Source organism: Tamandua tetradactyla, chromosome 1 (genome assembly GCF_023851605.1).
Source record: "Tamandua tetradactyla isolate mTamTet1 chromosome 1, mTamTet1.pri, whole genome shotgun sequence".
NCBI classification, from domain to species: Eukaryota; Metazoa; Chordata; class Mammalia; order Pilosa; family Myrmecophagidae; genus Tamandua; species Tamandua tetradactyla.
In genome coordinates, this window is record NC_135327.1 from 60,346,929 (window position 1) to 60,369,927 (window position 22,999).

A 22,999-nucleotide genomic window follows, 5' to 3' on the forward strand; every position below is an offset into this window, starting at 1 on the left:
CAGTGGAGTGGGGCCGAGCCGGCTCGCCAAGAACCCTCTGCGGCAGAAACCGAGAGCCACGGAGCGCCCCGAGAAGCGAGGCCAGAGGCGGCGAGGCCAGCAGCACACGGGGCACGGAGCTCCTGGGGGGCGGCCTCAGTTGGAAGGCGGGGCTGAGAGCAGGAGCGGAGGCCGGAGGCGGGTCAGCTTGGCGCGGGAGGGGCGACAGCTGCCAAGAGGTCCAGGGCAGGAGGGGCGGGGCGGGGCGAGGAGAGGGGGCGGGGAGAGGGCGGGGCCGCTAGGGCTTCCTCAGGCTTGAAGACCGGCCGGAGGCCCCGCCCCCGACCGCCCTGCCCAGGTCCGCCCCGGGTTCACCCTCGCCCCGACCCTTCTCCAGTTCACTCCCCCCACCCCCCGTACCCATCCGCATCCTCCATCCTTGCCTCCGACCCCATGCAAACTCATCCCCCACTTTCAGGCCCCCAGTTCAACCAGGCCCCGCCCCACTCCCAACGCACCCCCCCCGTCCCCGCCCATACCCCGCCCCCTGCCCACCCAGACCCCACTGGGCCTGGCCTCCCCCCCAGTGCACCAGGCCCCGCCCCCGGCCCTGCTCGCAGATCGCCCGGCGGGTCCCCACCGGTCCAAGCTCCAAGCTTCGACCTCATCCAGACCCCGCCCCGCCGTGGTTTCTTTTCCGGACTCGCGGTTGACTCCCACCCAGAGTTCCAGACTGCGTTGCCCGGGGTTGATCGGTCAACACCGGCGGGGGGCAGCTGTCGAGTGCAGCAGGGTCCGGGCGCCCCTTCCCTCCGGTGCACAGGTGGTCGTGGGCCCCTTGGTCCAGCTCCGGCCCAGCAGGATGGTGCTAGCCCAGCGACAAGTAAAGCCTGTTGGAACCTCCCCTCCCCACTGGAATTGTCCTTTTTTTTCCTTAACAGTTTTATTAAGATACAATTCACATATCATACAATTCACCTGTTCAAAGTGCACACTTCAAATATTTTTAATATTGTCATAGATACGTGCATTTAACACCACAAGCAACTTTAGAACATTTTAATCACCTGAAAAGAAACTCCGTGCTCATTAGCAGTCACTTCCCATTTCTCCCAAGCTCCCCAGCCCCTCCCGCCGAGGTAACCTCTAATCTGCCTTCTGTCCTATGGATTCTCCTATTCTGTAAATTTGAGATAAATGGAATCATACAAAATGTAACCTTTTGTGATGGTGTCTTTTGCTTCTTTCAGTATGCAATCTTCGAAATCTATCAATGTAATGTCATGTATCAGAACTTCTTTTCTTTACATGGCTGAATAATTTTTTGTTGGATAGATAGAACACATTCTGATTATCCATTTTGTCAATGTCCACGTGGGTGGTTTGTTCCTCTCAGCTATTGTGAATTATGCTGCTGTGATTTTTTGAGTGGACATTTGCTTTCAGGGGACTTGCTGGGTCATGTGGCAACTCTGTGTTCAACATTCTGAGAAAGGGCCTATTTTCCACAGCAGCTGCACCATTTTACCTTCTTACTAGCAATGCACGAGAGTTTCTACTTCTCCGCATCCTCACCAACACTTGTGATTGTCTCTTTTTTACTGTAGCCATCCTGATGGGTGCAGGTTGTATCTCATGGTGGTTCTGCTTTGCTTTTCCCTAATGGCTAATGATATTCAGCGTCTTTTCATGCTTTTTTGGCCATTGGTAGATCTTTAGAGAAATGTCTCTTCAAGTCCTTTGCCCATTCTTTAATTGGGTTATTTGTCTTTATATTTTTAGCTTCAAAAGTTCTTTATATAAGCAGGAGAGTAAGCCAACTCTTCACTTTGTAGTATTTCAGGTATGTGAGGTCAGCTATCAAATTCTCCACTCCACCTGCTCTCGGGGCTGAGCCTTCCCAGCTCCTTCAGCTGTTCTGAGATAGTTTCCAGACCTCTGACTGGGTGGTCTGTGGCCATCCTCTTCTGTTGGCCACGTCCCTTTTAAAATAAGATGCCCAGTATGGAGTCCCACACTGTGTCCTAAGTGTCTTCTAAATAGCATGAGACAATTTTCTGGATCTGGACAGTGCATTTCTATTCAGTATTAACGTGGCACTGATCTTTTTAGCAACTGCATCAAACTGACGACTCAGAATTGCTGATAATGCCTTCTTCAAGTAACATTTCTTGAATTCCTGTGATGTCTCAAGATGTATGCTAGGTGCGGGGAATATAAAAATAAGACATACTTCCTGCCCTCAATGAACTTACAGTGAGCATGAGTTTCCAATCAAACACTTCCCAGTCAGTTCAGTCTCCCGTATTCTATACTTTTTGCATCTAAATGCTCACCTTCATTGTTTAAGAGAAAGCTATAAAGATCAAAGGAGAAGGTGGAGTTGTAACAGTTAATAGGATTTAACAAATGAGCACGATTGCTGAATCATTACACTGATATTTCTCTTAGTTTCCAGTGTCTCGGAGCAGCTAGAAGTAAAAGCCTAAAATTGTGGAATTGTAATCCACATCAAATTCTGAAATTTGTTCTACAAGTAATTGTGTTGTGCTTTGAAATTTATTGCTTTTTTATGTTATTATTCACAATAAAAAAATTTTAAAGAAAAAACAAAACAAAACAAAAAAAAGTTCTTTATATAGTGTGGATACTAGACCTTGCAAATATTTTCTTCCGTTCTATCCCGAGGAACCCCCACTACCCTAGGGCCAGAGCAGGGCGGCTGGAAACGGTGGCCCATCCACAGCCGCTGGACAGCACTACGCGGCGCGATGCGGCCGCCAGGGGGCGCCATGAACGCGTGCCGGAGCCCGGGCCATTAACTGCGCCTGCGCTGGAGCGCGATCCCCAGCGCGCGCCTGCCCGAGCGCGCGCCTGCGCCTGCGCCTGCGCGGGCCCGTGGCCGCGCCTCCTCGCGCGGGGCTGGTGGCCAGCCGCGGCCATGGGGGAAGCGGAGGTGGGCGGCGGCGGCGCCGCGGGCGACAAGGGGCCGGGGGAGGCGGCAACGAGCCCCGCGGAGGAGACGGTGGTGTGGAGTCCCGAGGTGGAAGTGTGCCTTTTCCACGCCATGCTGGGCCACAAGCCCGTCGGTGAGCGCGCCTGAGGCCGCGCACTCGCGTGGGGGCGGGGCGGTTCCGTAACCGTCGGGGTGGGGGCGGGGCATGGGGCCAACCCTCCCCGCCGACTTTGCCCACCGCCCCCTCCTCGCAGGTGTGAACCGGCACTTCCACATGATCTGCATCCGGGACAAGTTCAGCCAGAACATCGGGCGGCAGGTCCCTTCCAAGGTCATCTGGGACCACCTGAGCACCATGTATGACATGCAGGCGCTGGTGAGGCCCCAGGGGCCCGCCCCGGGGGAGGCCGGCAGTCCCATCTTTTCTGCCCCGCCGGGTCCCGCGGCCCTGCCGGGGATATAGCTTCCGCCTGGGAGGGACGGGGCCGCTGCACAGCGTAGCGCCAGGGAGGGGGCCTGCGCTTGTGAAAAAGCCAAGCCCTCGTGGCTGGGAAATGGGGGATTGCTTGTCTGAGAGCTGGGGCTGAGCCTGAGGCCTGGGGGAGGGCGTCCCAGCAGCATCAGGGGAGCCTGCCAGCACATTCCCGGGTGTTTGGGTCCTACTCAGCCACGGGAGGTCCCAGGGAAGACGTGGGCAAGAAGGAGGCAGGGTCCCATCTGGTAAAGGTGGTCACAGGAGCTTCTGGGGAACCAGGTGGGCAGGGTTCCTGCCCTCACAGAGTTGCCTGCTGGAAGGGATGGGGAGGATTAGTGGGTCAGGATGCTAATGAAGAACAGCATGTGGCCAGCGACCTGGGGGTGCAAGGGGGATGGGGGCCAGGAGGGGTAGGAAGACCTGCGCCCTCCAGGCAGAACCTGGGGCCATAGCCGCCTCCTGACTGGGACATCTTCAAGGCTTCTGCCTGGGGTCTGTTGTACCCCCTTTCCCGGCCTTCCCTAGCTGTACATGGGAGCTGAGCACAGTCACACAGGGAGGCAGGGGGCCCGTGGCAAGCACCCTGAGACCTGTGCTGCTGTCCCTGTGAGCAGTCCATGATGAGGCTATTCTGAGCCTGGGCAGAGCCAGACCCCAAGTGATGGGCCGGTCGGCCAGGTGCATGGTCTGCTGGGGTCTGGAGTGGGTACAGGACCCGACCTAGCCCTGAGGTCTGGTTCTGCCCTCTGGCGGAGGTGTCCCCTCTCCCCACTGTGAGTCAGGACAGTGGGCACCCTCTGCACCAGCCCCTGTCATAGTGAGGCACTCGTGGCAGGGGGGCATTTGTCCAGGCCAACTGGATCCAACCGAGCCCCAACTCCAGCCCTGTATTAGGCTGGAGGCCAGGGTGCAGAGATGTAGGTGCGGCACTGACTCCCCGTCGTTGGGATGCTCCTGCCACAGTGACATGGATCTGAGGCTGCCAGGCCCACCAGTATGAGGGACAGACTTCTGGCTTGGTGGGGCCTCACACTGAGAAGTCTAGTCTCTGGGGCACTCAGAAAGCTGTCAATGCCCGCTCCATGGCTACTTCCTGTTCCTGGGGCAGCTTATTACATTCAGGGGCTGGGCAAGACTTTGGGTCATCACTTTTTTAGGCCATGGCACCCCAATATGACTGATTCCAGAATCACTCAAGATCATATAAAACGCGGAGCCCTGGCCAGCCCCCACCACCACCAAAGGGAGACAGATTTCAGGGGGACTGCTGAGTGGAGACCCTGTATCCTGCCTCCACCTCCCCACCAGTCAGGGATGCTTTCCCTTCTATCCAGCCATCCTGGTACTTGTGACTAGAGCCCAGTAGGTGTCCCCGGCTGACCCTGACCCACTTGCTCGGTTGTCCACCCTGGTTCCCGGTGGGCATGGGCGGAAGCTGGAGGGCCTCCGGCCTGGACCCTCAACTGCCCTGTGTGTGCTGCAGGTTTTGCCCAGCTTGTGCTCTCAGAATATACACTCGTGCTGAGGCTCATCTCATGTGGGCTGGGCCCATGCCCTCCCCTGAGCCACCCTGGGGGTGTTTGTGGGCGGGTGGGCTTCAGCCTGCCCTCTCAGTTGTCACAGACCCGAGTCTCCCCTCTGAGGACTGCTGAGGCTTTCATGTCATTCTTGCCTTCTGTGGGTCTGTCTGCCCAGCCCAGGCCATCGTAGGCTGTGATGGTGGGAAGAACAGGGCCCTCAGCTCTGTACCCCAGGCCGTCCTCCTCCCTTACCCCTGTGCCCCTCACCCCTGTGCCTCAGCCCACCCTCCTCCCTTACCCCTACACCCCAGCCACCATTATCCCTCACCCTTGTGCCCCAACCCACCCTCTTCCCTCAGTCCTGCGCCCCAGCCCTCCCTCTTCCCTCACCCCTACACCCTTCACCTCTGTATCCCACACCCACCCCTGCACCTCAACCCACTCTCCTCCCTCACCCCTGCACCTCATCCCTTCCTCAGCCTTGCACCACATTTATTTAAGATGATTGAGCATCATCACTGCTCCTGAGTTTTTAATCATTGGCTGAAATCACATTTTTTCTTTGTTTTTTAATAAAATAAAACATCGCATTTGACATCAGCATGAGTCTGAGATTCTTCCATTCCCAAATCCAGAGAGGAACTTCGTCCTTCCTGAAGAGATCATTCAAGAGGTCCGAGAAGGTAAGAGTCGGCGAGCTCGGGTCTGGGATTAGAAAAGGCAGGTGCGGGTGGGCCACGGTGGCTCAGCAGGCAAGAATGCTTGCCTGCCATGCCAGAGGACCCGGGTTTGATCCCCGGTGCCTGATGCCTGCCCATGTAAAAAAAAAAAAAAAAAACTCCAGATCCCTCTTGGGGAGCAAATGTTAAAATACAGTTTGAAATGCTAGTGGTAAATGAAAGCGAGGGGTAAGGGGTATGGTATGTATAGTCTTTTTTTTCTCTATTATCATTTTATTTCTTTTTCTAAATCGATGCAAATGTACTAAGAAATGATGAATATGCAACTATGTGATGATATTAAGAATTACTGATTGTATATGTAGAATGGAATGATATCTAAAAAAAAAAAAAAAAAGGCAGGCGCCAGCCCGAGTAGAGGAATGAGGGCAGAGGCGTCGCACTCAGGGTCCTGAAGAAACAGGGGTGCCTGCTACTGCAGAACCTGCCTGGACCTGGACTGGGGCCGTGGAGCAGAGGGGGGCTCTGGAATTGGAGGGGCTTCCACCAGGAGCGCTCCCGACCCTGAGCTCCCCCTGCCCCGGGCAGGGTGGGGGTTCTGCTCTGTGACCTGCCCCCCCCAGGCCTCCCACACCTCCCGCATATGGGCTCCTGATGACTGTCAGCGTCTCCTCTGTAGGAAAAGTGACCATCGAAGAGGAGGTGAAGGAGGAGGTGAAGGAGGACGTGGACCCCCACGGCGGAGCTGACGACAGTGAGTGCAGGGCTCGCCAGGGTCGCCTTGACGGCTGGTGCGGTGAGCAGAGCAGCGGGGCAGCCTCGTGGCAGGGATCACCTCGGTACAAGGGAGCCTGCCCAGGGCCCTTCCCGGCCCAGCCAAAGGGACGGCCGGCCCCGTGACACTCCCGCTTGTGAAGCGAGGTGCCAGTGTACGGCGGCAGGATGTCCTCACAGCCTGAACAGGGCGACCCTGAGGGGTGGGCACTCCAGGCCCAGCTTGAGGCCCGCGTGTAGGGTGCCCGGGGCAGTTAGTGTTCCTAGGTTTCCCAGGGGCATCTTAGACAGACCCACCAGGCGGGAAAAGGCGGTGGTCCCAGCCCTCTTGTTTCAGCACTGTGTGAGTTACAGCCAAGTGATTTGTCTCTCAGTTTTCTCGTCTTCAGGAAGCTTGGGGAAAGCAGCTGAGAAATCCAGCAAAGAGAAGGACAGGAGCTGTGCCGACCTGGGGTCCAAAGAGGGCGCCGACAAACGCAAGCGCAGCCGTGTCACTGACAAAGTCCTGACGGCCAACAGCAACCCCTCCAGCCCCAGTGCCGCCAAGCGGCGCCGCACCTAGACCAGGGCACCGTCACTTCAGGGGCAACCAGTCCGCTGCGGCCCTGCCCACCTAGGTTGCCGCTGACCGCGGACATGGAGCCAAAGAGGGCTGTGGGTGCAAGTCCCGCAGGCCACCGGGTGCTCCTGCTGGGGTGAGCCACCAGTGGGGCTGTGCCCTCAATGGGCCGTCCGTGGCCAGGGTCTGGAGCCAGCTGTGAGGACCCTACTTTACACTGTTCTCAGAAGGGACCAGCTGGTCTTCTCCGGCTCACCTGGCAGCCTCTCTTTCTAAGCCAAAAGCACCCTGGGAATGGGGCCTCAAATGCCATTCCTGGCCTGCCCCGGTCGCCCCTGCCTTCCAAAATGAGTGCGGGACACGGCCTTGTCCACTTGTACTGTAACAGTGTCTGTGACTTGGTTGGTACTTCACTATTTAATCTTTAAGAAGACTATTTTATTAGCATTTTATATGCGGAAGTTCAACCTGTGTTGTATTTTTTTCTGAAATGTTTTGTTTTAAGGTAATGAATACTGAGATACTTTTTGCTCTGTTTTTATATGCCAGACCTTGAGAATTTGTAGCAGTTATTTTTGTATTATCACATAGCTGTCAAAGAGACTGAGCGCATGAGGAGGCCACTCAGCCTGGCCACTGTGCCTGTAGGAAGGGGCTTCCACCTGGCTGCTGGAAACATTAAAGCACAAAAAATGAACCTGGCGTCGGGTGAGTTTGATACCAAAATAGGTTGGTTTTATTTCTCCTGTAGGAGTTTTTACTTTTCATTTTCCGATATTTATTTAGAGTACATCCAGGTGATTTTCTAATGCTCCTTTGATGCACTGTTTATGCAAAGTCGGAGCCAACTCACAGCGGTCCTTGAGGACTGGGATGAGCACCTCCCACCCGGTCGAGGAGGGGAGGGGAGCGGAGCGTGCACACTTGCTGCTGTGGCCTGGGTGACAGGTTCACTCCTTCGCGCTCTTTGTTCTTCCAAGTGTGAAAGTCCATCCAGGCCAAGTGGAGAGAAGGATGCCCTCTCCCCTGGCCAGCCACCACGCCTCCCGTCTCTTGACCTCAACAAACTACATACAGTGAAACTGCAGTTCCCATCGACTCAGGGCGCCTCTTCTCACCATCTGGAAACTTCTCTGGCCATCTGTCGAGTCCACCCAAAGGCACCAGATGGACCTGCTGCAGCAGGCAAGGCAGAGCCAGAGGTCCTGAGCAATGGACCCTCCGCCTGCCTGGGGTCGGGAGCTGGTTGCATCCAAATCCACCCCCACTAATGCAGGAAAGTTCAGGGGCCTTGTCCACATTAATGGCCGCAAGCTTCCCCTGCAGGAGCACTGTTGCCCAGTCCACCTGAGAAGCAGCTGGCCCCCTCTGGTGCTCCCCAAGCACGGACTGCATCCCTGTGTGCTGGGACCTGGGGCAAGAGCTTTCACTCTGGTGAGACCTGCTGATTAGCAAGTTCCCGTGGGTCTCCAGCCAAAGGACCGTCCCCTTTGTGTAGCCCTTGGACACATACACCTCATCAACAAGAACATCCCCACAACCCTGAGTGAGAATTGGAGATGGGTGTGGTGGGAGGACTTCATCGATGCTTGAAGTTCATTTCCATTCTCGCAGTGAAGTCCCGTGAAACCGCAAGCACTGTGTGGTTCTGTGGTCAGTCAGCACCCCGGGGGGCAGAAGGAGGCAGGTGGGTGACACGCTCTGCAAGAGGCAGCCATGCCGGGGCTCCTGCCCCTCCCAGAGGAGGATCTCCCCAGGGTGTCCTCTCCCTGCCTGATGACCTGTTTTCCACCAGGTCCTGCTACTTGGGTCATGAACCATATGCAGGAAGAGTTGGGTGCTGGAGGAAATGGGGCAGATGATGGGCAGTGACCAGGAAGGTATGAGGCCAGTGTGCCAACCAGGGACAGGACACAAGGGCCACTCACCCTCTGTCTTGCCCCCGGCACCTCTGAGTGTCCCGGAAGTGACCCCAGTGGTGCTACAGAAGTCTGCTAAATAAATTTGACTTATTTCAAAAATGCTGCACTGAAGGAGCCAGGGGACCTGGGACGAGACCCTCAGGCCAAGCTCCCCCTGTGGCCGGTGCTGCTAGCCAGTGTGAGACATGCTACTGACCCCCTCCTGGCCTGACCAGGGGGTGCAGCAGAATCTGGGGCTCAGGTACCCAGGAAGAAATTGCCCAGGAGGCACCCCAATGGGGGAGGTGCCAGTCAGAAGTGTAGCTGAGCCGGAAAAGGGAGCTGGGCCTGAGTTCAGGATCCCAGGGTGGCAGCCCCGTGCTTCTGGCCGTAGAGCGGGAAACGGCACATGCCCTCCACATACCCAACAAGGTTGTTTGGGTTTTGGAGTTTTTTCCTTGGTTATTTTTTTTTAGTAAATGTAATGACTTCTTCACACAATGTTTCAAAAATTATTTTGACATTCTTAGATTTCTTTTAAATCCTGTTTTTTGGCTTAATAAATTCAGTATCCGTTATTCCAAATCCACATTTGTTCGATATTATACATTTTAAAAGATAGAATCCAATTGAATTACATGGAAACAGAATGTATGCAGGAGAGAAAAGAGATTCCCCCCTCTTCAATACCCCCCGTCCCCCCCCCTCAGACTGTGTCTGCATCTCTATTTGGGGATGCTCGGGTATGGATGGTGGAAAGGTTGAGTGCCTTCCTGCAGGCACAGGTGTCTTTGGTACTGAAATTGCATGTGAATTTTCTGAGTTTGTTCTTGTTTTAGTTTCCCAGCTGCTCAGACAACATCCTGCCATGGCTCAGTTCAAACAATGGGAATCCGCAGGCTCTGTTTTGAGGTTCAGAGAAGCCCAGAGTCAAGGCATCATCAAGGCGATGCTTGTTCCTGAGAACTGTGGCCACTGGGGCCATCTGTCGGCCACCTGGTCCTCAGTATGGGACGCACATGGCAGTGCCTTTTCCAGTCTCCTCCGGGTCCTGTTGACTTCCAGATCCAGCTGCCCCCATGGCGTTAGTCCTTCAGAAATAGGCTCAAGGCCACCCAGTTTCTGCAGCAGGGACCTGATCACCAGCTGACCCTTTCACAGGGTTTCACACCCGCAGGGATGATTGTTTAAGAACGTGTTTTCTGGGGTACAGAGCTCTAGTCCAGTACAATTATATAAAATGTTGATCGTTATTAAAGCACAAACCCCATGATACATTCATATACCCTTTCTTGACTGACTCAGAGCTGTGGCGGTTCTCTAGCTCCTGTGACTTAGTGTAGGTAGTGCTCAGTGCTTCATTTGCTTGCTTGATAGCTTTTTTATTAGAGAAGTTGCAAATTTACAGAAAAATCATGTAGAAAACAGATTTCCCATCTACCCCTTACACAGTTTTCCATATTATTAACACTTCACTTTAGTGCAGTACCTTTGTTATAATTGATGAAAAAATATTATAATTGTACTATTAACTATTTTCCATAGTTTTACATTAGGGTTCACGGTTTGTGCAGTTCTGTGTTTTTCAATTTTTATTCTTATAGTGTACATAACCTAAAATTTCCTGTTTTAACCACATTCAGATGTAGAACTATTTCTCCCTTCGAATCTGTCAATATTAGCTTCAGATATTTTGGGGCTCTTTTGTTAGGTGCATGTATATTTATGATTATGTCTTCTCATTGAATTGACCTCTTTATCAGTATTTAGTGGCCTCTGTCCCTTGTTCTAGTTTGCTAGCTGCCATAATGCAATAGAGCAGAAACAGAATGGCTTCAAAGGGAAAATTTATTAATTGCAAGTTTGCATGTTTTAAGGCTGTGAAAATGTCCAAATTAAAACAAGATTATAGAAAAGTCCAATTTAATGTATCCAGAGAAAGATACCATGATTCAAGAAGGCCACTGACGTTTAGGGTTTCTCTCTCAACTGGAAAGGCACATGGCGAACATGGCGACATCTGCTAGCTTTCTCTCCAGGCTTCGTGTTTCATGAAGCTCCTCTGGGGGCATTCTTCATCTCCAAAGGTCTCTGGCTGCATGGGCTCCCATGGCTCTTTCCAAAACAGTTCCACCTCTTAAAGGGCTCCAGTAAGCAACCCCACCTTGCATGAGTAGCGATCTCCATGGAAACCATGTAATCAAAAGTTACCATCCAGAATTGGGTGTGTCACATCTCCAAGGAAACAATAAAAAAGATTCCACCTAGCAATACTTAATGAGGATTATAGAACTTGGCTTTTCTGGGATACACAACAGATTCAAACCAGCACATCCCTATAACAGTTTTTTTTAATTTAAAGTCTACTTTAACTGATACTAGTATAGCTACCCCAGCTTTCTTTTGGTATTTGCATGGTGTATATTTTTCATCCTTTCACTTTCAATCTACTTATGTTTTTTAATTTAAGGTGAGTCTCTTGTAATTTAGCATATGGTTGAGTCTTGCTTCTTTGTTTATTCTGCCAATCTCTGCATTTTGAATGGAAAGTTTAATCCATTTACATCTCAAGAACTACTGGTAATACCTGCTTGCTTCTGCTATTTGGTCTTTGTCTTATACCTTTTTTGTCTCATCCATGCCTACCTTCATATTTATTTGGTTTCTTGTACCATTTTGAGTCCCTTCTCATTTCTTCCTCTATATATTTTTCAAAGATTGTCTTTGTGGTTACCATGAGGCTTACATTTAACATCCTAAACTGCAGTAGCATACACTTAAACTGTTCCTTCTGTCCTCCCACCTTTTGTTATACTTCTTACAAATTATATCATTGTGCATTGTATGCCTAAAATCATAGGTTTATCATTACTTTTTATGCATTTGCATTTTAGAAGCTGCAAGAACCCAGAGGGCCCTTAAGCAGCAGGGAGCATTCCAGGGAGCATTCCTCAGGGATGCCTCCCTGGGGGCGTGGAAACAGCTCTCTCCCTGAGTTAATTCTCCTGGAGCCCAGCCTGGCCTCCTGGCCAGTTAGCTGTGCGTCTATCTGATGTTTGAGGCAGGTACCTGAAGGAGCCACTCCTGGCATTATTTTCAAGGGCTTGGTCACCCCTCTGCTGGAGTCCCTGTGGCCCCCCAATGCACATCCTGATGTGCAGGTGATAGTGAGGGACCCACAGTGATGGGGAGTGAGCAGAGAGTGGTTTTCAGTTGCCTGGAATCTGCCAGCATTGGGAAGAGAACAGCCACATCTGGCTGCCTTGAGAAGGCATTTAACTGGGGTCAGGTGGCAGACAGCTCAGAGCATGACCCCAATAATCCCTGCCTCATGTTGGGAACTGTAGAGTTCCCTCCCCTGTGATCGGCTTCTCCAGTGACAAAGGTGATGAGGTGTCGCTCCCAGATTATGACATATCCTAGGAGACTCTCCTGCTGTTCTTGAGGAAGAAACTCTGTGAGCTGTCTGGGGTGGGGGCCAGGTGGACTGCAGGAGGCCATGGAGCTGGCAGTGGGCCCCAGCCTCCCGCTAGCGGGAAAGGGGTCTTGCACCCATTAGGAGATAAACTTTGCCAACAAGCTGAGGGGGCTCGGAAGCCAGTCGCTCCCTAAATAATGCCCTGCTAAGCCTACAGCCCAGCCGACACCTGCACTGCAGCTGGGGAAACCCTGAGCAGGTGACCCAGCTGGCCGTGCCCAGACTCCTACCTGACAAAAACCATGAGATAGAGAAAGGCATTCTCTTAGCTCCTTAAGTTTGTGCTCAGTGGGCAAAGGTGCCCTATGACTGAATGGCCCTGGGTCCTGCTCTCTGTCCTGGGACTGTGGGTGAAGGGTGCCAGGTACTGCAGCCACAGGACACCATCACACACTGGCCACTGAGGTGACACGCCCAGCCAGGTGCTGACACCTGCCACAGGCCGGTGTGGAAAGGTGAGTGGAATCCCTGCTCAGGAGCCGGGAGCATCTGCAGAGGGTTACAGTGCCTGGCCTGGCCTGGAGAGAACCTTCCTGCCAAGACTCACCGCTGACAGGTGTCTGTTGCCCTGGCACTTGGGGAGCCACCCAGGAGGGGTGTTCTGGGGAGGGGGGAATCGACTCTCCCAGAGGGCTGTGCAGGCTTCCGGAAGCCCACCCCACTCCATAGCCCCTGGGACTCCCAGGGCCCAGGGGCACATCCACACCTCCGTCAATCGCGGGCCCTTCCTGCCACTAAAACCCCGCAAGCGCCTTCCTCTCCGAAGCCTGGGCCCCCAAGCCTGAGCGGAGGAAGGTGCTTCCCGGGCTGCTGGAGTGGAGAGAGAGCACAGGAAGCCGCTGGAGCCCCACGACCTCCCTTCCCAAGGGTCAGTTCTGCGCCAAGGGCGTACCGCAGCGTGGAGTCGGGTCGCCATGGCGACAGTCCTCCAGCGCACCCTCACGGGGCGGGGGGCGGGGGGCATCACGTGAGGGGGGCATCCTCCAGGGGCGCCTCCGGGGGCGTCCTCTGGACACAAGGATCAGCCGCCTAGTCCCGCCCTCCCCCTCCTCCCATCCCCTCCACTCCGCCCCGCCCGGCCCTCCCCCGCCGCTCCCCCGCCCCACCCCCGCGCTTCCTCCTCTTTCACTTTCGCTTCCGCCGCCCGGCGCTGAGGCTCCTTCCCCGGCCCGGCCGCTCGAGCATGGACGACCTGGACTGCGACTCCACTTGGGAGGAGGACGAGGAGGACGCCGAGGCCCCGAGAGGGGAGGACGAGGACGGGGACGCCGCCGCCCCGGGGGACGCGGACGCCGGCGAGGACGAGGAGGAGGAGGAGGACGACGACGACGACGAAGGCGAGGACGAGGAGGAGCCCGCGAGGCCCCGCGCCCTCCAGGTGCAGCCCCGGGCGCCCACCCCTCCTCAGCGGCTCCCTGCGCCCCTCCGGCCCGGGGCCCTCGTCCTGCACCCGGGCCGCCTCGACCTCAGGGACTGGCTCCAGGTCGCCGCGTGTCCCCGGCCCCCGAGCGCAGCCCGCGGGGGAGCCAGCCGCGGCCTCGGCGCTGGCCCTGCCCTGGGAGAAGCGCCGCCCCCTGTCCGAGGCAGCGCCCCCTCAGGACACCAGGCTTTGGGGCCGACCTTTTCCTTTCCCCTGTGGTCCCCCGGGAGCGCCTTGGGCCGGAGCTCAGCCCCTGAGCCCACGGTTCCCCCCGGCAGTTAGCCCGAAAGGCCCTTGTGCGGCGATCCGGGGCCACCCTGAGGCCCACCCTCCCGGAATAACAGGTCCTCAGGAACCGCCTGGACGCTGACCTTCCACCCGGTGCCACCTCCAGGCCTGTTGGCTCTGTCTCCCACTCCGGCCTGGGCCACCACCCTAGCCTGCTCCTGCTCGCCTCCACCATGTACCCCCACCCCCACCCCTGCTGCACCCCACTGGGTGCCAGCACGGGCCCCTGGAGCTGGGCTCAGTTCCCTGCCATTTTGGAAGTCAGAGCTGGAGACCACACTGAAGTGACATGTGGGGTAGCAGGGCTGGCAGGGCTGGCAGGGCTGGTTATTTTGTTACCAGAAGTTATTTGTTGCCACCAGCGGTTACTTGTTACCACTGGCTGTTTGGTAGCACTCCCTGGGTGCTGCAGTTTGGTGCTGTGTATGCCTGGCCCAGGTGTCATGTGTCGTGGAGGCTGGAGTGGCAGCCTCCACTGTGTTCCCAAGCTGCTTTTGGGTGACAGGTGTCCTGGAACTGGGACTGGATTGACGAGTTCCAGATCGTGTTACGTTTGGGGTGAACTCTCCTGCTGGGTCTCAGGTTCCTGGGTTGGTCTTGGGGGGTTTGGTGAGAATGACCCCAGACCTTGGTGGTTCCTGCTGCCCTCTCTGCAGGGCTGAAAGCTGTGGGGCATGGATCCCAGCTCTGTCCCTTGGACGGTGCCCATGAGCTACACTCCTATGCTACATGTTATCCTCCTGAGCTGCCCCACCCTGGGCCCACAAAGCTACTCATTGCTATCCTGGGCATTTGCCATGGGGGTGGGGAGGTGCACCCGACCCTGTTCTGACCTGGGCTGTTGACCCTCATGAACTGGCCCAGTGAGGGGACCCTGGGCTGGCCCTGGCAGGAGAAGAAACGGAAGCTAATGCTGCGGGGGGGAAGGTACAGCCTGCTTCTGCCCAGTTCCCATGTCATCCACTGGCCTTGGGCTGGGGAGGAGTTTGGAGGTAGTGAGAGCAGCTGGGACCATGGCCAAGGGGCCCTGGGAGCAGGCCTGGCCCCTGCTCCCCCCAGTGCTCCTTCTGGGGTCTGCCATCACCACGAGCTGCTGCTGAGGAGCTGGGCGGATCTGCTGGGGCCCTCCCGGTCCCCTCTGCAGTCTCAGTGGTATCCCATGCCCACCATGCCCAGCCTCGGAGCAAGGTGGGACGAGCTGCATTTGCCCCAGCACCCACTCCACCAGTTACCTCTAATCCTTTCCTGGGCTTGGGATGCCTGGCCTGCAGGTTTGGGGGCTGGAGGGGATGGGGGGTAGTGAGGAGCCTCTGGCACCTGCTCAGGTGAAACCTGGGTCAGCCTTGGGGATCCTGAAGAAGCCACAGTCTCTCTGCCATCATCTGTCAGTGAGGGTGGGGTTAGGAATGTTGGCTCCCAGATCTCGCTCATTCATTCATTCATTCATTCAATTATTAATTCATTCATTCATCTGTCTAGAGTCATCTGGGTCCCCTCCTGGGTACATACAGTGAAGTCACTGCCCTTGGGGACACACAGTCTGGGGCTGAGTTATAGCATGGAGCAGTGGGGAAGCATAGGACAGTGGGGGGATGCCTGTAGGGGAAATGGAAGGGAGGGTTGGCTAAATATAAGAGGGCAGAAGTGAAACCAGGCGGAGCAGGACCTCTCCTGCCAGAACCCAGGCAGCTGGAACTTGGGTGGGACCTCAGTTGGCGGGGGGATGGGGCTGGGGTTGGGACCCCATTAGGAGTTTGCTCATCCACCTGGCCCAGGCCACCCCTGACTCCTGAGGGTCTGGCTGCTTGACGGGACAGTAGCTCTGCGGTGCTCAGGGGCTAGGGTGGCAGGGTGGAACCAGGCATGGAAGGATGGCTGGGCCTTTGCTGCAGCACCCTCTGCTTCTGTGCAGGGTGTTGGGGTACACTCTAAGAGTCTAAATATGCCTGCTGGGGACCCCCAAAAATATTGCCAAGGGAAGAAGAAGCGGAGGGTGTCCAGTGACAGACAAATTATTGGTGGGGGGCCCAGGTCCTGGCTGCCCTCACCTCGATGAGGCTTACAGGGGGTTGGGGGAGGCGTAGGAAGGGTGTTCTGTGGGGGCTGACTCCATCTCTCACCTCTTCCCAGTACAGGGTAATGGGCTTCCGAAACTGGAGGGCCATGCGGGACATGTGTCGCTACCGGCACCACTACCCGGTATGTGTCCCTTCCTCAGCTCCCCCCACTTCGGCTCCCCCCTCCTTACTCCCCCTCTTTTGCACACTCTCGCTTCATCCCTCTCCTCAGTACACCCCTTCTTCAGCTCCCCACTGCCTCATCTCCCTCCTTGGGAACCCCGACCTTGGCTACGCCTCCTTGGCATACTCCCTCTCCATCCCTCCTCCTCAGCTTCCCCCTCTTCAGCGCTCCCCCCTCGACACCTCCTTCCCTGCAGCCTACCTGGAGACACAAAGCCTTCTCACCCTCCACCTAGATAAGGCCAGCTGGAAAATATGTCCCAAACCTCCAGTTCTCAGACATGAATGTCCCTGGGTTCTGGAACCATAGCATTAGTCCCTAGGGCCAGATAGGAGTTTCTGTGGTACCCTTGCAGGAGGCCAGAGGGGTTGTCATGAGCACAGGCCTGGGGGGCTCAGGTCCCCGCTCATCTGCCATGGTTGGGGGCAGCACCAGCTGCAGGGGTAGGGTCCCACAGCAGTCCCCAGGTGGCTGACCTCTCCAGTGCAGGGGCCCAAACATCTGCCCTGCCTGCCGGTCCAATGTGTCCCAGGCAAGCTGGCTGGAGGGTGGTGGGGGTGCTGGTGCTCAGAGGCGCCACTGTCCTTGGGGAAGACAGTCCTTGCCCACGCAGTGAGGAGCCTTCCGGCTGTCTGGAGCACTGCGTGCGCCCCATGGTGTTTCTCTGCAGGACCTGGTGGAACGAGACTGCAACGGGGACATGCCCAACCTGAGCTTCTACAAGAACGAGATCCGGTTCCTGCCCAATGGTATGCTCCTGCCTTGTGGCATCCTCTCTGTGCCTGGACGCTGTGCGCCCCCTTCCCCTGCCAGGCTGGGTGCACTGGGCACCCTGGTTTGGGTTGCACCCCACGTTGGGACGGTGGCCTTCAACTAGCTCTGCGGTGCCCTCTTGAGGCCACCTGGGGGACTCTGGGTTCCCAGCCCAGTGTCTCGAGCACTAGACCAGTGGCCAGCAAGCTTTTCCCTCAAAGGGCCAGAGGGTATTTAGGCTCGAGGCAGCGTGGCAGGAAGCAGCTGCATGTGAACCAGCAAGCTAAGAAGGGTTCATGCATTTTTAAGTGGCTGGACAAAAACCAAAAATCTTTACATTGTGAGGGCAGAGCTGCTGCATGACTACATCTGGCACCAAGCGGCCGGAAAGTCGAAACTCTTTTCTCTTGGCCCTTTGCAGACACAGCGCGCCAAGCCCACGGTTTTGTGCGCTGGAGGTTATGCTTGAGGATGGAGTCCCACAGCAAACGCCTGTGACTTGGGGGGTGCCCTGAGGCCTGTCAGCAGCACCAGACAACTTAGGGGCCAGGGGCCCTTCTCCAGAGGGACTCCCCAGCTCGCCTATCACCATTGCCCTCTCTTCCGGGTCTGCCCTCGACAGCCAGGAGGGGCTGGGGGGCCGGCTGTCCAGCTGGTGGATTAAAATAACGAGAGCTGCAATGCTTTGGAGGCTGCTGGGTGTCAGGAACCCTGAAGGTCCACAAGAAACCCTGGGGGAGGGGATGGAAAGGGGCAAGGAAAGGGCAGTTTTCGGGAACACCTCATTGCCCTGAGCACCCGGGGGCACCTCCAGGCCTGACTTGTCCATGGACTTCCAGGCTCTTTCATTGAGGATATTCTCCAGAACTGGAAGGACGACTATGACCTCCTGGAGGACAACCACTCCTACATCCAGTGGTGAGCTTTGGGCCCGGGCAGGTGGGGGCACCAGGCAGGAGCATGGCCCAGGGCTGTGCTGGTTCTTATGTTGTACACCCGCTCTTTTCCAGAAACCAATGTCTAAATCACCAGAGGGCCTGTGTCCTTGTCACTGGCTCTGCAGGGCTGGTGGCCGTGAGGCCATGTGCTGCAGTCTGTGGCCTGTTTAGTTGTACATGGCTGCTGTGAGTGGGACTGGAAATTGGACTTGGGGGCAGTGGAAGCTGCAGACGTTCTTCCCTGCTGGACCAGGTGGCCCCTGGCCTCCTGGAGGCGGGTATGCAGCTCTCGGGGCTGATGGAGGAGAGAGCAAGGGGGACGCTGTCAGGGTCTGCAGCCCCAGAGATGCAGCTGAGGGCTGAGCGTATGCAGCCAAGCCTGTGGTGACAGGGGCCTAGCATCACATGGGGTGGGACTCATGGGCAGAACTACCTCTCAGAGCTTCCATACCACCCCAGAAATGCCATGTCCCCCATTCCGCAGGCGGAGTGCACAGCACTCCAGGAGCAGGTTCTGACGTCCTGTAGTGATGATATGAGGGAGGGAGGAATGAAGCGTCAAGAAAACTACCTGGGGCTAGCAGACCCTTCCTGCCCAGCCGCCCAGGCAGTTCATCCTTTAAGCTAAAGGCCCAGCTCGCCCACCCATTGCTCTCCCCTCCCTTACCCTTGAAATCACGTGAAATGTAAGAGGCCATGATAAGTGTTTGTCCCAGCAGCCCTCTCTTCTGGAATTGAGACCTGAGTCCAGAGAGGGCAGTGGTTTGGCTGAGGTCACACAGTGAGTGAGGGGCTGAGCTGACTGGGTCTATGGACTCACTGGCCTGGCTCTCTCTGACAGGCTGTTTCCTCTACGGGAGCCAGGGGTGAACTGGCACGCCAAGCCTCTCACACTCAGGGAGGTCGAGGTGAGTGGTGGGGAGGGCCATTTCTCTTTGGAAGCTTCCTGTGTACTCCCAGTTGTAAAAGGAGCAGAAAGAGCCCCAGCTTAATCCCTCACCCCACCAAGTGGCCTTTGCCTCCTGGTCCCATGGGCTTCTAGAATCATCTGACTTGTTGAGGCCATTTGCCCCAAGTTGGGGAGTCTGGGTCCGAGGCCATGAGCAGAATTAGAATGCAGGGGACCCATGCCCTGTCACCTCTGGTTTGGCCAGAGCAGGGGTCTAGAGGCTGCCTCTTGAGGGAGGGAGTGGCTGGAGGGCCTCTTTCACTGGTCTGGTCCCTACAGCTCTTCCTGGGGGGCCCGGGGTGGATAAAGCAGAAGCCTCAGGCCCTGCAGGCTGGGAGCGCTTTCCCTTGCCCTTTGCCCTTTGCCCTACAGTCAGTGAGGCCAGGCCTGGCCCTTCCCAGAGTGGCTTCTCTGCATAAATTGGGGACCAGGGCTGGTGTCCAGCCCTGGCTGCTGCTTGCTGGGGACAGACACTCCCAGCAGTGGCCACCTGAGTCCCCTGGGCTATTTTCCAGGCATTTAAAAGCTCCCGGGAAGTGATGGAGCGGTTTATCCAGGCCTACGAGCTGATGCTAGGCTTCTACGGGATCGAGCTTGAGGACAGGGACACAGGCAAAGTGCGCCGAGCACCGAACTACCAGAGGCGCTTCCAGAACCTGAACTGGTGAGCCCCAGCCCAGGGCAGACCCCAGTGTTCGTCAGGGCAGAGGTGAAAGCAGAGGCGGGGGTGGGGCCCTCCCAGGAGGGAGGGTCTCCAGGGGTGCTGGGGAGCGGGTGGGCACAGTAAGCTTCAGAGAGCCGCAGCAGCAGGTTTGCTCCTGGGCTGTGGCCCCTCTGCATGGCCCGTGCCCCATCCCTGGCCTAATAACCACAGCATCTGGGGGCTTGTTAAACAAGTCCCCTGGCCCGGAAGCTTTAGCCCCCAGCTGAGAAACACTGGGTGAGGGAGGGAGCATGACCACCCCCTGACTTGGGAACTGGGAAATCCTACCGTGGGGCCTGTGCTCTCAAGACCCCTCCCCCTCCTGTAGCCAGGCTTCTCCCCACAGCTGGGAGTGGGGAGGTGGCCAAGAAACCCAGCGCCCCAGGGCCTAGAGGCCCCCTTCTGGGTGAGCCTCAGGATTCCCCATGTGCTGTCCTGTCCTGGACCAGGGCTGGGGCAGGCCCTAGTAAGTGTCCTCGGCGTGGGGGGCAGAGGGGGTAGGAGTGTGGGTGCAGGGCCAGTGTGGCTTGCCTGTGGACAGCGGGCTCCTGGAGGGGCGGACCCAGAGGGGTGGCTCTGACTGGCTCCTCCCACTCTGCGCCTCCCAGGCACAGCCACAACAACCTCCGCATCACGCGCATTCTTAAGTCGCTGGGTGAGCTGGGCTGCGAGCGCTTCCAGGCGCCGCTGGCGCGCTTCTTCTTGGAGGAGGCGCTGGTGCGGCGGCAGCTGCCCGGCGTGCGCCAGAGCGCCCTGGACTACTTCGTGTTCGCCGTGCGCTGCCGGCGCCAGCGCCGCGAGCTCGTGCACTTCGCCTGGGAGCACTTCCGGCCCCGCCGCCACTTCGTCTGGGGACCCCACGATAAGCTGCGCGCGTTCCGGCCGCGCCCCCCTCTGCGCGCGCCTGTGGCCCCGGGGTCGGCGGAGGTGAAGGAGGGCCCCAAGGCCCCCCTCGAAGAGACTGGTGGTCCTCAGGGTCGGACCTGCGGGCCGGGGAGGGACGGAGGTGGGGACGGTGTGGCCACGGAGTCCCAGCCGCCGAGTGGGAGGCCCCAGGAGGCGGGGTTCGCCGGGGAACAGGTCCAGGAGCCCTCGAGCCCTAAGGAGAGCAAGAAGCGGAAGCTCGAGGTGAACCGGCGGGAGCAGGGCCCGGGGGAGCCGCGTGCCCCGAGCGCCTCGGAAGTGGAGAAGATCGCCCTAAACCTGGAGGAGTGTGCCCTCGGCCAAGGCAGCCTCCGGGCGGGCACGGAGGAGGATGAGCTGCCCGGCCCCGAGCCCGGGGGCGCCAAAGCGGCCGACGACGTGAGGAAGCGAAGGAAGATGGACGCTCCAGAGCCGATCCCTGCCTGGCTTCCTGCCCCGTCGGGGCGCCCTGAGGCTGGGGAGAGCGAGAGCGGGGCCCGCGAGGAGGGCCCGGCGTCCGTAGGACCCGGGATGGAGGGGAGCGGGACCCTCGAGGAGGCTCCGGCGTCCGCAGGACCCGGGATAGAGGGGAGCGGGGCCCGCGAGGAGGTCCCGGCCTCCGCAGGACCCGGGATGGAGGGGAGCCGGACGGCCTCTCCCACCGGAACCAGAGAGTCTTGAAGGGGGGGCGCGGGGCGGGGGGTCGGCACCGCGACTCGGGTCTCCTGCCTGGTGAGTGGGTTGGCGGTGAGGCCGCCCCGCGGTGTCACCTCTGCCAGGGCCGGATGCCGCTCCCCTCTGACGGTCAAGGATGATCCTGAGACCCTCACCTGAACCTGGCGCTCTCGGGCTTTTCCATCTTTGTAAATTGGTCGGAGGTGGGGGTGGGGAGGGGAGGGAGGGGCTCGTTTTCTTAGTCTGGGGCGAAGGCCTTTTCTGAATAAACTTCTTTGGCTTTGACTCTGGGGGTGTGAAAGGGGACCTTGCTCAGTGGCCCGTGGCTGGTTTTGGAAGTGGGTGTTCCTCGGGTGGTACACTCACCCTCTGGGTTCAGACTAGCCTGGGAAAGCACCCCGGGGCGCCTCCCGGTGGTGCCCCTCCTGTGGTCAGTGCCCAGGCACATGGCCCCCTCCCAGCACATGGTTTACATCAACACTGCTACCTCATCCCGTGCCCCAGGAGACCGGGCAGTTGTGCTCTGGGCTGCTTTTGTCGCAGTTCAGGAAGGGTCTGGGGATGGGTGTGCTGTCACCACAGATGCCCAGTGTATGGGGGGAGGGGTTTGGGGGTGCCTCTGGCAGGGCTCTCTACAGCCCTGGGTCCTGCCCCTCACCCGCAAGCACACCAACCCTTGCGCTGGCCCCTCCTGCTCACCGAAGTGCTGCCCCCCACCCTCTAGCCCCACTCCCTCCCTGATGTCTTCCCACGTGGCTGGGTGAGCTTCTGTAGGGCCTCTGAGGGAGGGTCTTTCAAGCATGAGCCCTCGGAGGCCCACCCTCCCATTCACCCAGGGAGTTTCTGAGCAGGTGGACGACACTTTGGTTCTGTCTTGGAGGCAAGTGCCAGTGAAGTGGGGCTCTGGGGGGGTCCTGCAGCAGTCCCCTACCCCCATGGCCCTGGGACACATGGGCTGTGCAGCCTGCGTGACCCAGTTGGGCATTGTTGGTCCTCCCTGGGGGGGTGGGGCGCAGGGGACAGCTCTTCTCAGGGAGAGTATTTTCCAAGGGCCTCCCAAGAGCCCACTTTCTGACCGGAAGGCCGAGCTGGGTCCGGGTACCAGGTGTGCCCTTGGCCAGCAAAAGCACTCTGGCCAGCACGTGGCCTGCCCCTGCCCTGCCCTCTGCCGCCTCCTAAGCCCATCTCCTCAGGTGTGTTTAGGCTGGGGGTGAGGGGTGCTCCTCCATCCTTGGGAGGGCATGGCTGTGCCTGAGGGAGCTGCCCCCAACCTCTACCAGGGGGAAGACAAGTAGCCTCTGCCACCCCATCTTGAGAGATTAGAGGAACACGTCCCGTTTCTTTACTCTTTAAAAAATATATAGTGAGAACATACATACAACTTACCATTTTAACCACATTTTAGTGTACAATTCATGACGTTAATTGCATTTACAGTGTTGTGCTGCCCTTGCCACCATCCGTTATCACAATCTTTCCATCACCCCAAACAGAAATCCTAACCCCTTAAGCACTAATTCCCCATCGTCCTCCCCTGGCCCCCTGGGCCCGCTATTTCCTGTCATTAGGAATGTGCTTATTCTAGCCATTTCACAGAAGTGCAGTCACATAAGATAGGTTTTTTAGGGTCTGGCTTGTTTCACTTAACATGTTTCAAGGTTCATCCGCTCTGTCATATGTATCAGAACTCCATTCCATTTTATGGTCAAATGATATTCCATTGTATAGACAGACCACAATTGTATCCATTCATCCGTTGATAAACACTTGGGTTGTTTCTAACCTTTTGGCAATTGCAGATAATGCC

The 22,999-nt window shown here is 57.3% G+C and overlaps 2 protein-coding genes across 5 annotated transcripts; both read left to right on the plus strand.

The window, feature by feature from the left end:
- The first annotated feature begins 2,892 nt into the window (after window positions 1-2,892).
- On the plus strand, window positions 2,893-7,640 carry MRGBP (MRG domain binding protein). Of its 2 annotated transcripts, none has more exons than XM_077117282.1 (5): window positions 2,893-3,068; window positions 3,190-3,311; window positions 5,532-5,613; window positions 6,290-6,406; window positions 6,759-7,640. In XM_077117282.1, exons 1-5 carry the CDS (start codon window positions 2,921-2,923, stop codon window positions 6,944-6,946), a joined length of 657 nt encoding a protein of 218 aa, XP_076973397.1. In that variant the 5' UTR covers window positions 2,893-2,920; the 3' UTR covers window positions 6,947-7,640. The 2 variants fall into 2 exon arrangements, with proteins under 2 accessions (XP_076973397.1, XP_076973407.1); XM_077117292.1 differs by having other exon boundaries at window positions 6,290-6,364.
- Window positions 7,641-12,287: 4,647 nt separating this feature from the next.
- Window positions 12,288-21,396, plus strand: OGFR (opioid growth factor receptor). 3 transcript variants are annotated; one of them, XM_077117256.1, is made up of 8 exons: window positions 12,288-12,777; window positions 13,478-13,700; window positions 16,161-16,229; window positions 16,942-17,020; window positions 17,864-17,942; window positions 18,804-18,870; window positions 19,427-19,575; window positions 20,223-21,396. In XM_077117256.1, exons 2-8 carry the CDS (start codon window positions 13,506-13,508, stop codon window positions 21,196-21,198), a joined length of 1,614 nt encoding a protein of 537 aa, XP_076973371.1. In that variant the 5' UTR covers window positions 12,288-12,777; window positions 13,478-13,505; the 3' UTR covers window positions 21,199-21,396. The 3 variants fall into 3 exon arrangements, with proteins under 3 accessions (XP_076973371.1, XP_076973365.1, XP_076973382.1); XM_077117250.1 differs by lacking the exon at window positions 12,288-12,777 and having other exon boundaries at window positions 13,415-13,700; XM_077117267.1 differs by lacking the exons at window positions 12,288-12,777; window positions 13,478-13,700; window positions 16,161-16,229; window positions 16,942-17,020; window positions 17,864-17,942 and adding an exon at window positions 18,039-18,240.
- The last annotated feature ends 1,603 nt before the right edge of the window (window positions 21,397-22,999 follow it).

Bases quoted from the DNA above. Each gene is read 5' to 3' on its own strand.
- OGFR (XM_077117256.1), top strand. From the start codon at position 13,506: ATGGACGACCTGGACTGCGACTCCACTTGGGAGGAGGACGAGGAGGAC. The intron at 13,701-16,160 runs GTGCAGCCCCGG...ACCTCTTCCCAG, and splicing joins CGAGGCCCCGCGCCCTCCAG to TACAGGGTAATGGGCTTCCG. The intron at 16,230-16,941 runs GTATGTGTCCCT...GTTTCTCTGCAG, and splicing joins GCTACCGGCACCACTACCCG to GACCTGGTGGAACGAGACTG.
- MRGBP (XM_077117282.1), top strand. From the start codon at position 2,921: ATGGGGGAAGCGGAGGTGGGCGGCGGCGGCGCCGCGGGCGACAAGGGG. The intron at 3,069-3,189 runs GTGAGCGCGCCT...CCCTCCTCGCAG, and splicing joins GCTGGGCCACAAGCCCGTCG to GTGTGAACCGGCACTTCCAC. The intron at 3,312-5,531 runs GTGAGGCCCCAG...ATTTGACATCAG, and splicing joins TGTATGACATGCAGGCGCTG to CATGAGTCTGAGATTCTTCC.